A 16,872-nucleotide genomic window follows, 5' to 3' on the forward strand; every position below is an offset into this window, starting at 1 on the left:
GGAAAGGCAGAGCACATGGCGTGGAAAGCTACCCCGGCACATGCGCAGCTTGCTTGTTTACTACTTAGAACACGGGTGTCAGTGCTATCAGAACCATCTTGTAATGGCGAGTGTGAGGACGGCTCCTTACACTGAAAGGTTGCATGACATTCAAAAGGGATGGAGTCAGATGGTACCTGGGGCTCTATCATATAGGATGTTCCCCAGTTCAGAGCTTATATAGGTTGTGGCCAGTGCAAGCACAGATTAGACAGGCAGTGGATGGGCAACTAGGACTAGATTTGGGGACTGGGTATGTGAAAGAAAGGGAAGAGGAGGCAGATCCCTCAGGCTGGGCCCTGGAGCAAGATACACAGTATTGTCCTGCTCTGAGATGTTATATGGAATACCAGGAAACAGTAATTTTATTTTTAAAGATATTTATGCCTGTTTTAAAATTACCTTGATATTTACAGAAGTAAAAAGAATGATTAAAAAACTGGCAAAATAACTATCTATCTATCTATCTAAATCATATAATATTATAATAATATAACAAATCATAAAATATATAAATAGGAAAAGACAAGGTGTTTTGAACCTCCATCTACTTCATAGGTCATCATTTCTTGATGTCCTTTGCCAAGCTGTATGCTCAAGTAAATCATTAGAAGGCCTCATTACCTCCTCAATCTGTTAGTGCCCTCAATGGTGTGTGCCTCAGAATGAAGTATGAGAATCCAGTTCCCCAACAGAGTACAGTACTCTGTAAAACATTCTTCTGAGCATCTTCCTCTCTAGGCATTGAACATCAGATGGAGTAGCTTATACTTCCTTAATTCCTTTGAATTAAAAGTGCCTCAGAATTGTTGCTGCTTTATATTTTGTAGCCTTCCAACCCAAAGGTTCTTAAGGACCGATATATGGAGCTCCAGCCTCAGCACCACTGAGACTTATGTCATAAAATATAAATGCAGTGGTCCTACTCTGCATGGTCAGAGTTTTCAATGGTCTTTATAGACTTGCTGGTGGCTCTGATTCATGCTCAAGTGTCTTTTTGTTGAGGCATGTACTATGTCTATTGAGATTTAGAAGAAGCAGGTCATGAAACTTGACTAAAGTTCATTTGAAGGAATATGTTTAATTCAATGAAAAAAATCAGCAGTTTCAGGTTCCTTCCCTGGAAAAATGTAAGGAATGATGTAGGTGATAATCCCATGATATCAGTGTCCGAGTTTTCTACTTTTGTTGTTTTCTGGAAGTGAGCATTTTGGTAAACTTATTCTAAAGCATCCACAGGGGTGCTTCCGTCAGAATCCCCATTTAACTTCTTGAATCTCTTGTATTAGTTGTTGCCCAGACATTGCCTTCTCATTCTTTCTCAAGGCATCAGTGGTCTGCAAAAATAATTACCTGGTCTTTCTATACTTTCCCGCTCTCAAATGCCTATAATCTTATATCCTTAAGTTCCCTTTGTACTTGAGCATGAGGTTGCCACTTAAGACTCTAGGGAGCCAAGCTGGGTGGCAGAGTCCTGTAATACAAACTATTCTGGCTGAAATAGGAGAGTCACAATATCAAGGTCTTCCTGGCCTACAGAACCAATTCAGAGCTAACCCAGGAAACTTAGTACGATGATATATCAAACAAACATCACTGTTAGCTTCCATGGAGACATTGACTCACTTCCCATCCTTGAGCTCATGGCTTTGTTTAAAGGCAGATAGAAGTTCTCTGTAAGTCTTTGTCAGGAAAGAGCAGCAAGTAAGGAAAAGACATCTCAAACTTAGCCTCTTCCTAATGTCAGAATCCTAAAGCCTGGTCAGAACCTGTAGTCATTTCTAACAGTTCCTTTTCTTTTTGTGCTGTTTCAAAACGGAGAGCAGTGAGTTTTAAAAATACCAAGATAAGTTATAAAGTAATGCTTTAAAATTGTAAGGATCTTGTTTTTGTTCTATGGTATGCACTCTCTCCCTATGTTCTTGCTGATAAGGCCCCAGAATCAGAACTTGTGTTGTTCATATTATTCTTTGATGAATGAATGTTATATTCTCTGTTTTAATCCTTCAGAAATGCATCTTCTGTAGACACCGTGTTAAAAAGGTTTCTGGAGCCTGCATCCAGTGCTCTTATGGCCGCTGCCCAGCTTCATTCCATGTTACATGTGCCCATGCTGCTGGAGTGCTCATGGAGCCTGATGACTGGCCTTACGTGGTAAACATCACATGCTTCAGACATAGAGTGAACTCAAATGCGGTAAGATCTGCTCTCCCATTTGCTGACACTTTATTTGAATTCCTTCTGGGACCTGTCACAGGTCTCTAATACCTTGTGAGTGTTGACATGTCCAGACTGTAGTATAATTAAGACTAGGAATTGAGAACAGTTATTTAAACATAGGTGCTCAGATCCCTTCAGTTTCTGGTATGCATTAAACACAGTATTTATAGTAAGTTGAATGAGTGAATGTAAACAAACATGAGTCAAACTCTTAGGATCCATTCTTTTTTTTGGATCTGTGTACAGATATCTGAATAGTTGTATATAGATTGTGCTGTTCATGTGTTCAGCATGTCAGAAGATCATTTCAAGTAGAACAACGTGAAAAGTAGCTCCTAAAATCTGCAATGCATTCTGTATGCAACGATACACATATATTTAAATCTTTCCTGAAAGAAAGAAATAGCAACAACGTTGTAAAAAAAAAAATGGCCAGGAACTTGTCTTTCTTTCTACCTAACACAGGATAAGTGAGGTCTAACATGAAGGCCCTGGCAGATCAGTGGAATATGACTATGAAAGTGTATAACTTTTAACGTGAGGAGAATACATTACCATAGATTATAGGAAGGAAAAATAATTTGTCCCCCTTCATTCATATTACTTAAGACTGAAGTTCCTCTAAAAAAATAGAATTTGTACGCAGATAACATGAATTTAAACTGTAATTTACTTAACTTTTCCTTGTTTAATGAAATCATTCCCTTGACTTAAAAGCTTAAAAGGATTAGGGCAATATAGGGATTTGTATCCTTACATGCTCTTCCTGTCTCTATTAATATTATTAATATTTTTCTCCTCTACTCTTTTTTTTTTTAATGGAATGACTTCTATTATTTGACAACTTCACACATGTAAAAAATATATCTTTGTCATATGGACCCACTAATGATCTTTTTTGAGCAGGTGCCAAAATTGTCCACATTGACTTGTGAAAATATTTTACCCACACAGAAACCTTTTGTGATGATTCCATCAGTGTTTACTTGCGTCTTTAGAGATAGCTGACATTTGTAGCTAGCGATTGTGTGGATGTGTGAGAATGTTCAAATGGACGAACTGCTGTTATGAGCTCTTTATTTTAAAGTTATTTTCCATTATGTGAAATTACAGGTTGCATAGGAGACATCCATGCCTTTTCTTAGTTAGTTGATGTCCTTTAACCAAAAAGATTGTATTCAGTAACAACCACACATTACCAAACTAAAAAATTAGTAATAATATATACATTACTGTGGCACTTTGCCATTTACAGCGAGAAGTCAATAATGTTACCCCATTAAGTGATTCTGGATGTATTTTGTAATATAATAAGATTCTGACCCCTAGAGCCATAGTGATCAGTGTTCATGCTTAGAATCTGCCAATAAAAACTGATAGCTATGAAAAAGTGAAAATGTATACTAAAATTTTTTTACTTCTACGATTGCTGGTGCTGCAATCTTATATGAGTAATATAAGTATTTTCTTGTTTTAAAAATAATAAACCTAATTTCAGAGGCACTTAATTCCATGCACAATCTGTTGTAATCATAAATGACAGGTGACTGATTGTTCAACCTATATGCTCTAGTACTTGTTGAACCCTTAACTCCAAACTTAAATAGACCTAACAGTATGCTTAGGACCATAGATCCCATTTTAATACTGCAGTGCCCTGTGGCTATAAGTGATTCTATTGAAATTGGATTTAAGAGCTCTAGGGACTCTGCCTCCTCTTCACTCTGGTGTGTGGCTTAGTCAGGCTTAGGCTGCTAACCATTTACAAAAGATGAAAAAGAAAACAAGACCTGTCAGGTAATTTAGAAACTATGTGCGATATGTTTATAAAGGAATATATCATATACCTTAAATATTATATGGCCATTTCCTTATGAAACATTACAAACAAATAACAAATAAATAAAGTTGTAGGTTTTGAAATTAATTGCTCCTGACCCTCTGCAGGTAGCTCTAGGTTTTTGAAGTATAGTCCTGGTAGCTCCTACTTACCTATTCTTCAATTAGACTTCAGTGCAATTGCTGCTTTAATCTTATCTTGACAGTACATCAACATAGATAAGGATATAAAAGAAATAACAAGTAGCATTGGTATAACATCTTACATAGTATTGTGCATGTTCGGACACGCACAAGTCTTGAAAAAAGTACCTGCATCCCCATTTTCTGAAATCGTAAAGAGCTATTCACCTCTGAAATGAACCATAATCGCTAATTACAGAGAAGATGTAAAACTTTTCAGGACATATAGCAGAGAACTGCTGATAGATAGATAGATAGATAGATAGATAGATAGATAGATAGATAGAAGATACATATATACATTTAAAGATTATGTTGGGCAAATGTGAGATGATGTGAGCAACAATTAATAAAATACAATAGGACTTATATACAATTAGGGATAAGGGATTAATCAGCTCATGCTGATAGGTTTGGTAGGTAGGTAAGTAAGTAGATGCAAGAGAACATAGGAGATGCCCATATCAAATACCAAGTGATATCTAGTAAATTTTCTAAGAATGAGATTTTTTTTATATAATCACAGCTCCAGACAGTAATCCTTCAAGAAGATGAACACTGACACTTTAATCTGCCTCGTGGACTTAACTTGATCAAATGAGCAGGATGATCAGCATGTGCCACCATCATCATAAAGAATAAGTGAGATTCATTATTGGATGTTAAATCTAACCAGACTTGTATAAGGATTATGATGTTTCTCCATAGTAAGAAAATGTCCCATATATTGTATATTAATATAAGAGAAAAATAGAGAAATTAGGTCACTCTTTGATTTAGAATCAAAAGTAGCATTGAGACACATGCAGACATCATGTATCCTCAGATGGAAAGAATCCTGAAAAGAATATAGTATGGAACAATACTGTTTATAATCATGGGGAATAATTACACAGATATCTATTGAAAAGCAGGAGAAATTTTATCTTTCTAAAATATCAGTACCATTTTTTAAAAGAAGGTCTATAGAAATGAATTTATATGAGTCTAAAATGATGGGACAGATAAACAAAACTGAAGTGAAGAATGGATCCTTTTCTTCAGAATTTTGGGGGAGAGGAAAGGAAAGCACTAAGGTCATTATGAGGTCAGTCGAATCCAGGTGACAGATTAAAGTGTCATGCTAGTGTTCACCTTCTTCTAGTTGATTACTATCTAGAGCTGTGGTTATATAACAAAATATCTCATTCTTAGAAAGGAAACGTTGAAGTATTTAGGTGATGAACACCATGATGTACATTGCTTCAAAGTTGTTTAAGAAAACCATAGAGAATTGAAGAGTTGGGCTCAGGTATCAAAGACAAGCCACAGAGGCAGAATTATACACAAACGAAACATAATTTCTATCCTATTTCACACCGAAATATCAGACAACAAAGCACATCATAAGACATTAGTTATTATGTGTTAGTAAGCAGCGACTGACTAATAGATGAATTTTGATACCTGTCAAAGGATAGATGCTCTACTTTTGTACTAATTGTAGTCTTTACATTTGAAATTATTCTTTAATACTAAGTTTAAAATATTTAAAGTTTGACAAGGTCAATTTTTGCTTCCCAAGTAAATACTTTTTATTTTCTGTCCTTTTTTTCATATATGTCTCTTTTTTTTCCCTTTTTCTCCATCTCACAGAAATCCAAAACTTGTGAGAAAGCCATTTCTGTGGGTCAGACAGTCATCACAAAACATCGAAACACTCGGTACTACAGCTGCAGAGTGATAGATGTGACATCTCAAACCTTCTATGAGGTCATGTTTGATGATGGCTCCTTCAGCAGAGACACATTTCCTGAAGATATTGTGGTAAGTATGTTTCCCCTGAATATCTGATTCCTTAGAACAGGAATTTACTTGTTTAAGTTGTAAAAAGGTAAGGCAGTCCAAAAGTAAGTTCTGACCTTTTTCTCTGGTGAGTACCTTCTTGCTGAACTCTCACATGGGACAGGACTTTGAGGTGGCTCTATAAGTTCCCTCTCCCTGCTTTCAGGCATTTCATATAGGATCACTCCCTTTGGTCCTGGGAATGAATCTCTCAACTCCCAGGTCTCTGTGCATTGGGGTGGGGGTGGGGGTCTCCCTAACCTCCTATTTTCTGAGGTTACCTGTTTACTTTCTTTCTGCTGGCTCTCAGGGCTCAGTCCAGTCCGTTAACTTTTGTCTTTTTATAGGTGAGTTGAGAGTCCATTAATATTGAGAGATATAAAAGAGAGATGATTGCTGGTTTCAGATATGATTTTGTTTTTGTTTGTTTGTTTGGTAGGTGGCTTGATGTGCTTGGGCTCTCTGTTTTTGACTTTGTTGTGAAATATCCTTTCTTTGGTGCAGGTATCTTCCTTGTGTTGTAGTTTCTTTCCAGTATTCTTTGTAGGGCTGGGTTGGATAGATACAGTTTGGATTTGGTTTTGTCCTGGAATATTTTGGTTTCTCCATCTATGTTGATTGAGAGATTTGCGTGATATAGTAGCCTGGGCTGGCATTTATGTTCTCTTAGAGTCTGCATGACCTCTGACCAGGCTCTTTTGACTTTCATAGTCTATGTTGAGAAATATGGTGTAATTCTAATAAGTCTACCTTTTTTTTTTTACGTTACTTGACCTTTTTCCCTTGCAGCTTTTAATAATCTTTCTTTGCTCTGTGCATTTAGTGTTTGGTAATTATCTGACGAGAGGATTTTCTTTTCTGGTCCCATTTATTTGGTGTTCTATATGCTTCTTGTACCTTTATGTCCATCTCTTTCTTTATGTTGGGGAAGTTTTCTTCTATGATTTTATTGAAGACATTTTCAGGTCCTTTGAGTTGGGAATTTCATTTCGGCTATCCTTAGATTTGGGCTTTTCATTGTATCCTGAATTTCCTTGATGCTTTGGGTTAGGAGTTTTTTTATGTTTTGAATTGACAGCTGTTTCAATCTCTCCTACCATATCTTTTATACCTGAGATTCTCTCTTCTTTCTCTTGTACTCTGTCGGTAATAATTACAACAGTAATTCCTTACCTCTTTCCTAGATTTTCCATTTCCAGATTTGCCTCCGTTTGCATTTGCTTTGTTGTTTTTATTTCCACTTTTAGGGCTTGGATCGCTTTATTTAATTCCTTCACCTGTTTACCTGTGCTTTCCTGTATTTCTTTCAGTGCATTATTGATATCCTCCTTAAAGGATTCTATTATCTTCATGAGATAAGATTTTAGGGCAGATTCCTAATTTTCATGTGTGTTCAGGGCTTGCTGTGGGGTGAGAACTGGGTTCTGATGCTGCCCACGTATTTTGGCTTCTGTTGCCTATGGTCTTGCTCTTGTCTTTCACCATCTGGATATCCCAGATGTTTGTTGGTCTGGGTGACTGTATGGAGTCTGCCTCTTTTGTCCCTGGGTTGCTTCAGGTCTCCTGGTAGGCTTGCGGCCCTGGCTGTATCAGACCATCTGTGGAGCCTTCCTACTGGGGGCTCTTCACAGGGGCAGAGAAGCTGCTGATCTGTTGCCCTGGCTGCAGTAGATCTCCTGGGAGGCCTTCAGACTGTTGGGTCTTCTGTGGAACAGTCAAGCTGTTGTCCAGCTGAGTGCAGAGGATCCTCAACTGCTCTGAGCGCAGTGGGTCTAACTGCCCTACATGCTGCAGGTCCTCTAGGATGTATCAGGATATGAAGTCTTCATGGGAGCAACTAGGAGTCTGCCTCAGCAGCAAGGGCCATGTGGAAGGGCACATTTCTGTATTCTTAACTGGGTCAGGGATATTTCTCAGCCAGTAAAGGTTCTTGCTCCCAAACCTCATTAAATTAATTCCATTCCCTGGGCCCACATGATGAAGGAGACAGCCAGTTCCTACCTGTTGTCTTCTGACTTCCACATTCACACCATGGGATGCACTCACTTCTCCACCCCAATACACTCTCACATATATACATATACATATACACATGTACAGAAAATAAGCAAAACTAAAGTACTCAAAATAGTTAAAAAATAGGATGACATAAAGGGAAACCAAACTATGTTTAAAAGATTTTAAATCAAATGAATTTAAACACATTGAAAATCTTGGAATTTTTCCCAATGAAGACCAATGGATTACTGGAGTATATCTGAAGCTGTGTGTCTGTACTGCTCTCAGAGATCACCACAGTGACCCACACAAATCTGCCTAGCAGAAAAGGAAACGACACTTGCCACTGCTCCCACAGGTAGAGAGTGAAATTTACACACTTAATGTCACAGTGCAAGACTATTATGGTTAATTTTATGTCCACTTGACTGCACAGATTTTTTTGGCCAAACCTTTTCATTTTTTCTAGATGAATTTTACATTTAAATTCATTGAATAAAATAGATTGCCCTCTATTCTTTGGTTAGCCCTTATTGGTAGTCCTCTAGTGGTGGACCTACATGGAACAATCTGACTTCTCCCAAGTTAAGTAGAATCGTTGCTGTCTGCTCTGTGTTCCTCGGCAGACATGGATCTTCTGCATTTAGAACCCATCAGCTCGTCAGCTTCTCTATATGTCTAGCCTGCTCACTGCACATCTGCAAACTTTGCAGCTTCTAGCATCTTGGTAGGCTGAATTACAATAGTCCCCTATTTAAAGATTCAGTGTTCAGCTCGCTTTATTAATTCATTAGACAAGAGTTCTCTAATGCAAAAACTCTATATTTGAAAATAAATTTTGCAGTCATAAAGGGATTGGAATTTTGTTTCTAGAGAATATGTATAGCAGCAGGAAATTTCTCTACCTAGGTACTTAATTCTGTGGTAGAAAAATGTCCAAAAAATTCTCACGGAACAGAGCAACTATACAAAGTGTGTATCAGCCAACTTAGCCTCAGAATGAATTGTTTAGCTGTTGAAGGAAATAATAAATGATATATTGCTACATGCTTGCATCTGTCAGTTTCTTAAACATACTCTTGATGAATTTTTGTTGTGCATTATTTTAACAGAAATTAAAAATGCCCATCTAAAAGAAATTTATAAGCGTGGGGATCCTTGGCCCCCTTTAGCATATACCAAAGCCTGGGATCCTCTTGATGCCTGTGTTGGCTCCAGAGTGATATTTACTTGCTTCTTTCTTCACTTGGAGTTCATTTCAAGGGATGAAGGGGCCTAAGAGTCACTGGATCTTCTTGGATAGGCAAATAATATACACCATGCACCACAAAGCGAAAATTGACTGCCTAGAAATTTGATCACAGGAGCCCATCAATGAAACAGGAGTTGTTTAAAAATATTATATTTAAATTAAAATAAACATTACATGCTGCATTAGATAAATAGACAGATAAAGTAATGTTACTTAGAGTGGTTATGTCCCTTCCGTGAGTAAGAGACTAGCTACCAAACTCCAGCTTCAGTCATGGGGAACATCTAGTCTTTGTTCAGAGAAGTTGAAGAAATTACCAAAATAATAAAAGCTATTGCCACTGCTCTTGATTTTCATTTAGAACTTGAAGAGTCTATTATATAGACACCATGCACACTTTGAGCATGAGACAGAGGAATTGAGCTGAAACTGATCAGGATGCCTGCTCTCTGAAAACTAGCTCTCATAGTTTCAGGAGGTGCTTTGCAAGCTGCCAAGGAATACCATCAAGTTGTACCAAGGGTGCAGTAATGACAGTTAGGGCCACTCAATGGGAAGGAATTCGTGTCTTGTACTGGACCCAGCCAACTACTTATGGCTGGTAAGGTCATAACTCCTAGAGGAGACACTATTATTCTCACTTTCCAAAACCAGTATAATTCCTAATTTATGCTAAAGACTTATCCTTCTACCCAGACATTAGTGTAACTCTTACCTTTTATCAAAAAACTCCTTTTTGCAGCATATAGAGACCATTATAAAAACTCACAGCTTGTATATGTATAGTGTGGTGTCAGTTATGTATAAATAGGTAAAGGAAAGGCCCTCAAAGCAAATACACCAAAATATTATTACTTTTATCTGAAGATTGTTATCAGTCATGGGTGATTATGACTTTCATTTTATGGTTTCCATATGAATGTTTTCTGTTTATAATCAGATAAAAGGTTACATATATATATATATGTATATATATATATATATATAAATTTTATTCTTTACTTTTTCCTCGGTTTTTCCTACCTAGATCATTTCAGATTACTTTATCAAATATTTTATTTGTATTCCTAATTAAGTTTCAGTCATATAATTTTTTTTAATATATACATCCAGTAATGCCCTTTCATGTCCTCTTTTCATTCCTGCTATAAGTTTTTTCTTCCAGTCTCTTTCTATTTCTGTGCCTTCTTGTGAGTGAGTGTGAGTGTGTGTGTATGTGTGTGTGTGTGTGTGTGTGTGTGTGTGAGAGAGAGGGGAGGGGAGAGTGACAGAGGCCTATTGAGTTTCATTAGGTTTTGTTTCCTATGATACATGTGAGGTAACTTACTGGAGCTGGAACATGTCTAACTTAAAACAAAAAAGGACTCCTCCTCCATAGTTTATTTTAGCTGCAAATATCTTCTTAGAGAGGGCGTGGTCCCATGAATCCCTCCCCAGTCCATGGGATGTTGACAGGTTCAATTTAACCTCTTGTGGAGGTTACCTAAGAATCTGTGATTTCATGACTACACCAGCAACAGCCTTTTCAGGAAACATCATTTTACAATTTTACAGCATTCTCTCTCTCTCTCCCTCTCCCTCTCCCTCTCTCTCTCTCTCTCTCTCTCTGTGTGTGTGTGTGTGTGTTTACATCCTTTATTCTATAATGTTACCTGAGCCTAGGGTGCGGTTATGTAGATATCCCATGTAGCACTGAATATCCCTTATTAAACTCATTGACTTATTCTCAGCCTTTTCACCAGTTCCAAGTCTCTGCATTAATTGCATTCATGATAACAAGAAGCTTTTCTAAGCAGCTGATAGTACTAATCTGTAAGTATAAATATTTGGAAGAAGATTTGTTTCTTTCAATACATTTTATCAAAACACTAGTATTGTTCTCCTTTCCTTAGTCAGTGACTTACCCAGCTATGGGCTTTTACATATTTACAGTAACAGGAATGAATTCTCTCCCACAAAATAGGCCTTAAATCCTATCAGAATGTAATTGTTTACCTCCATAACAGTCATGCCACTGTAGCATCATTGGGCACAATGTGCTGGTAGGGTGATATTGTTACACACTGGCAAATAGCTGGTTAAGACAATGGATGACTTTTTTCCTCTGAACCCTGCATAGCATCTTCCAGGTACCATGAAAGCTAGTTGAACATCAAGAAAGCATCCAGCTCAGCTCTAGTTTCATTTCTTCATGTCCTGCAGCTAAAGTATAGCTCAGCAATAGACTTTTCCCATTAAGTTCTAGTGGGCAAGTAAGAGGAATGAGATATCCTGTGTTGTTTGAGGGACCTCCAGGGGCCTCTTTGACCAACAACTTATAGAGATGTATCCTATACTTGGTATAGGGATTTTCATTTAACAAACTTATGGCTTCTAGGAGAGGGATTATCCATCCATACAGCTTTTATTATTGTATTTTTAACTACTTTACAAATAGAAGTTGTTCATATGACTTTTTTATATTTTTAAAATCTGATTACCTACCTCCAACTCTACATGCCCCAACACTCATCCCTTCTTAGCCTATTTCAAATAAAATATTTTCCCTCTGTGCTTTTATATTACTTTTGTTATATTCTCTCTGTTCTCTGTTAAGTTCATACACAAATTCACACTCCCTCTTCACTGCATGCATATTAAAATTGTAATGTCTTCTTAATGTTCTCTGATCAGTATAAAGTGACATTTTTAGTCCCTTCTAACTAGTTTTAATTTAAAGCCTATTTTGTCAGGTATTAGACTGGCCATATTTGTTATTTCCTAGTCCAATTTTTTTTTTTTTTTTTTGTTTAAGAATAGCCTTTTCCATCGATTTACCTTAATGTGGTATCTTCCTCTGATGAGGAAGTGTATTTCTTTGAAGCAGGAAAAAGAAGAGTGCTGTTTTCTAATTCAGTTTGCCATTCTCATCTTTTGATTGAATAATTAAGACCATTTACATTCAGGGTTTTTTTTTTTTTTTTGAAAGGTATGTTATAAGTCCTGTCATTTTTGTTTATTTTCTAATGTTTTGTGTTTTCTTAGTCCACATTTGCCTAACTGGTCTAGCATTGTTTGCCCCTCCCCAACTTCTCGAATATTTCCATTGAGAAATCAGCTATTCTGATATACTCTCCTATATAATAGATTTAGTCTTTCTGTCTTGCAGTCTTTAATATGTTTTCTTTGTTCCATAATCTTTGTGCTTGAAATTAAACTGGGAGTTTCTTTTCTGCCCCAGTATATTTGATAATCGGTGTACCTTTGTACATGGTTGTAGTTATAGAAGGCTGAGTCATGGATAGTGAGTTCCCAGTCCCCATCCATCACTGTGATTGCATATTTCCTTATGTTATTCTGATGTATGTTTGAGTACCAAACTAGATCTGAATCCCTTTAGCGAAAGAATTAGGAAAAAGTTGGGTGGTTTTTTTTTTTTTGCTTGTTGTTGTTGTTGTTGTTGTTTAAAACCTGTTTCCCTAATGGTCAGTGCCAGGCCCTGAGGATATATTTAGTATGTTATTGTAAAGCCCAATGATCACCTTTTCTAGAGAGTTTTGACTTTCCCTCCCGCCAATATTGGAACTTGACAGACAGAGAAGGAAGGTAATCTGTCTCCGAGAAGGCAATTCTGTTTCCTCCATACTCTCAAGCTCAATAGATGTAGAGAGTTTCCCCCAGTACTGCAGAGGGCAACCCCCAGACCTACCTCACTGTACCTGCTGCTGCCTGGCCCTATTCCCACAGCCCCTTAAAACAGGCTGGTTCCCCAGTACCAGTCTTGTGGAGTTTTTTGTTTGTTTTTTTTTTAAAGATGTATTTATTATTATATGTAAGTACATTGTAGTTGTCTTTAGACACTCCAGAAGAGGGCATCAGATCTCATTACGGGTGGTTGTGAGCCACCATGTGGTTGCTGGGATTTGAACTCAGGACTTTCGGAAGAGTAGCCAGTGCTCTTAACCACTGAGCCATCTCTTCAGGCCCCCCACTCTTGTTTTTAGTTATTGGCTTTTCTGCTTTTTTAATGGTATCTAACTTTAGAGGAACCAAGAAAAAAACTTCCTAAAGAAACAATTACTTATGCATTCAAAGCTACCAGATGTCAAGGCTCATTATTTCTGATACCATAAAGATTGCCTTCTCTCATAAACAGACCTCATGCTAATGCTGAAATACTTTTTAAAATAATAATCTCCATATCAGGATTTTCTGTTCTTTTCTCAGCCCTGTGTATACTCTTGACATATGGCTGAAGGAGAAGTGCAAACCAACAAACCACTTGGCCTTGAGGAATTCTCCAAATAAGTATTAATGCTGTTGTTACATAGAAGATGATTTGTGTTTGTGTGTCAGGGCCTGGCGATAGGATGTGTCTAATAGCCAAGAATTTGGTTTAATGAAGAAACAAGGTGGGCTTTGAAGTAAAATAACAACCACAGTATTGTGGGGGTATAGGAAGAGGTGTATTCACACATGCATATGCATTTATTTGCTTTTCAGTGGGGAAAAAAAAAACTATTAAAAAAAAGTAGGAAATTAGACTTCTTACTTTTAAGAGTTGAGTCCATTAACCCTGAATCAATCTACATTGGCAATGATCCTGTATGTAACACAAAACATGTATAGGCAGATAACTCTGGGTAGGAGCATTTCAGATTTTCTTTTTAGCATATTAAATGCCTCTCAATGTAACATAAAATTGTTTCTCTTTTCATACATAAACATAGCCTTACATTATCACAGTCATACATGTACTTATTTTACATTATTACAAATATGTTTGCAGCTACTGGGCTGTACAATTAATATGGGGGAATGGCAACATTTTAAACATTTTCTTTTATTGGATTATTCTATATTTTGAAGAAAATATCCAATAAAATATAAAATATTTGGATATTTACATTTCAAATATTATCCCCTTTCCCGGTTTCCTCCTCCTAGAAACCCCCTATCCCATCCCCTCCCCCTACTTCTGTGTGGGTGTTTCCCTTTCTAAGAAGGACTGAAGCACCCACACCACATTGGTGCTGGTTCAACTGGAGGTCAACATATAGAAGAATGCATATCGATCCATTCTTATCTCCTTGTACAAAGTTCAAGTCTAAGTGGATCAAGGACCTCCACATAAAACCAGTTATGCTGAATCTAACAGAAGAGAAAGTGGGGAAAAGTCTCCAACACATGGGCACAGGAGAAAATTTCCTAAACAGAACACCAATGGCTTATGTTTTAAGATCAATAATCAATAAATGGGTCCTCATAAAATTGAAACGCTTCTGTAAGGCAAAGAACCCTATATTCATTTAACATTTTGGCATCTGGTCTGGCTTGAAGTTGCACTAGTCTTGTGCATACTGTCATAATTATTGTGAGTGGATATATGAAATTATCATACTGTATTTGGAAGACACTGTCTTCTTGTTCCAGTGGACATGCCTTGCCAGATCAGTTGTTATTGTAGTTCACAGGGTTCACTGCTATGTTAGATTGATGAAAGCTAGCCAGTAGGGAATGAAGCTTCCATGTCAGTATCAACTTGGTTTCTCATTTTTTTAATGAATCAAGTATATGGTATTTTCAGTAATAGGGTCTTACTATCAATTTCTAAATTATATCTAGTAGAATTGGCATATTCTAATAAAGTATATCTAATAGAATTGGCATATATCTAAGTGTTGGCATATTCTGTAAAGTTCTTTTGGTTAATTTGGTTATATATCTGGCTGTATAACTTTTTTTCTTGTTTTATTATTTGTATGTTCTTTTTTTGATAGCAGATCACTTTGTAATCTTGGCTGTCCTGGAACTCAGTATATAGACCAGACTGGCCTCAAAGTCAGAGAAATATGCCTACCTTTGCCTCTGTGTTAGAATTAAGCATATATACCACCAAGCCTGGCTTGCTAAACTTTAAATAAAAAAAACTAGCTCTTTCTTTCATGGCTTCTTTGCATCATTTTTTTATTTCTATGCAATGAATTTTAGCCCTGATCTTGAAAAAATATTAATTTTTTTATATTGTTTGTTCTGTTTTTCTTCAGCAGACTTTTGTTGCATCACTAAATTGTTAATTTGAGATCTCTAAAAATTTTTTTGATATAGACGCTTCTATAAACTTCCCTGTTATTTGTCCTATTGATTTAGGTATTAATTTTCATCCAATTTTAGGAGGCTTTTAAATTTTCTTTCTTTTTTTTTTTTCTGTGACCTAATTATCATTCAGTAGTGTGTTGTTTAGCTTCCATGAGTTTGTGTACTTTCTGTATTTCCTATTGCTGTTGACACTAACAGAACACTGGATGCCATTTCAGTGTTCCTATTTATATTAAGACTTGCTTTGTCTTCTATCATGGAGTTAATTTTGGAGAACATTTTATGAGCTACATAGTGTTTGGATGGAATGCTCTTTAGGCATTATTTAGAACCATTTGAATAATGTCATTGAATAGCACCATTTCTTTTTTCATTTTTTTTGACTGTGAATCTGTGAGAGTGAGATATTGAAGTCTTCCACTGTTGCAGGAAATAATAAAAAATGATCCTGCCAACTCTCCTGCCCCAGAAAGGTTCTAGCTCTAACACTGGTGTTCCACAATACTGTGTCCCGGCAGGGTGCCGCTCTCATGTTCTCTGAGAGACTCTCTCCCAGCTAGCCCCCGCTGTGTTTGTTCCATCACCACTAGTTCTTCTTCATCCATAAACCTATATAGTTGGAGATCACATATTCCAGTAACTAAATGGGGCTGCCAACCTCACAGTTACATCTCACAACCCAATACCCCAGTAGAATCATGACTCTATAGTTAACCAATTAGATTTATATATCAATAAAACTACAATTTACAAGATGCCAATAAATAATTTCAGAGCCAATTGATAACGATAAAACTTTAATCCATTATTTCTAACCTTATGAAATCATAGTTACTTGTGGCTAGTAATTGCCACAGGAGTGCACAGTCTGTGGTCTTGGTTCTTCTCCCTACCCTCTGGGACACTCCCTCTCTGCAACTCTTAGCTCAACCCCACTTTGCCCTGTCCATTCACAGACCTCTGCACTAATGTAATTGGACAGGAAAAATCCTGCAACATTCCACAGTCACTCTGTTGGGGTCAATCTGTGGTTTTTAGATCTAATGTTTTCTTTATGAAATTTGATGCCCTGTGTTTTGGTGTATATAGACCTAGAATTGTAGTATTCTGTTGGTGGGTTTCTCTTTTACTAAAAATGAACTGATACTCCTTATGTCTTCTTCCTAGTTTTTGTTTGAAGTCTGTGGTCTTGAATATTAGAATAGCAATGCTGCTTGTTTCTTAGTCCCATTTCTTTGGAATTCCTTTGTCCATGCTTTTACTCTAAGGTGTTCTCTGTCATTACTGGTAAAGTGTGGTTTTGGAGGAAGCAAAGGTATGGATGTTGTTATCTAATTCAGTCTGTTAGTCAGTGTGGTTTTGTTGAAGAATTGAAATAGTATTTAGTTATTATTGAAAGGAGTGTCTGTTCCTGTCATTTTTGTTGGTGTTGTGTTTTC

General features: G+C 36.8%; 1 protein-coding gene across 3 annotated transcripts in view; it reads left to right on the forward strand.

Moving 5' to 3' along the window:
- LOC110292899 (lysine-specific demethylase 4C) overlaps positions 1 to 16,872 on the forward strand; it is a 159,690-nt gene that overhangs the window by 125,637 nt on the left and 17,181 nt on the right. For all 3 annotated transcript variants that reach the window (XM_021160558.1, XM_029475965.1, XM_029475966.1), the window contains 2 exons: positions 2,050 to 2,235; positions 5,917 to 6,087. In XM_021160558.1, the coding sequence (XP_021016217.1) occupies positions 2,050 to 2,235; positions 5,917 to 6,087 (357 nt within the window). The remainder of the gene's footprint in view (positions 1 to 2,049; positions 2,236 to 5,916; positions 6,088 to 16,872) is intronic.

The sequence above is a fragment of the Mus caroli genome, chromosome 4 (assembly GCF_900094665.2).
Source record: "Mus caroli chromosome 4, CAROLI_EIJ_v1.1, whole genome shotgun sequence".
NCBI lineage: Eukaryota > Metazoa > Chordata > Mammalia > Rodentia > Muridae > Mus > Mus caroli.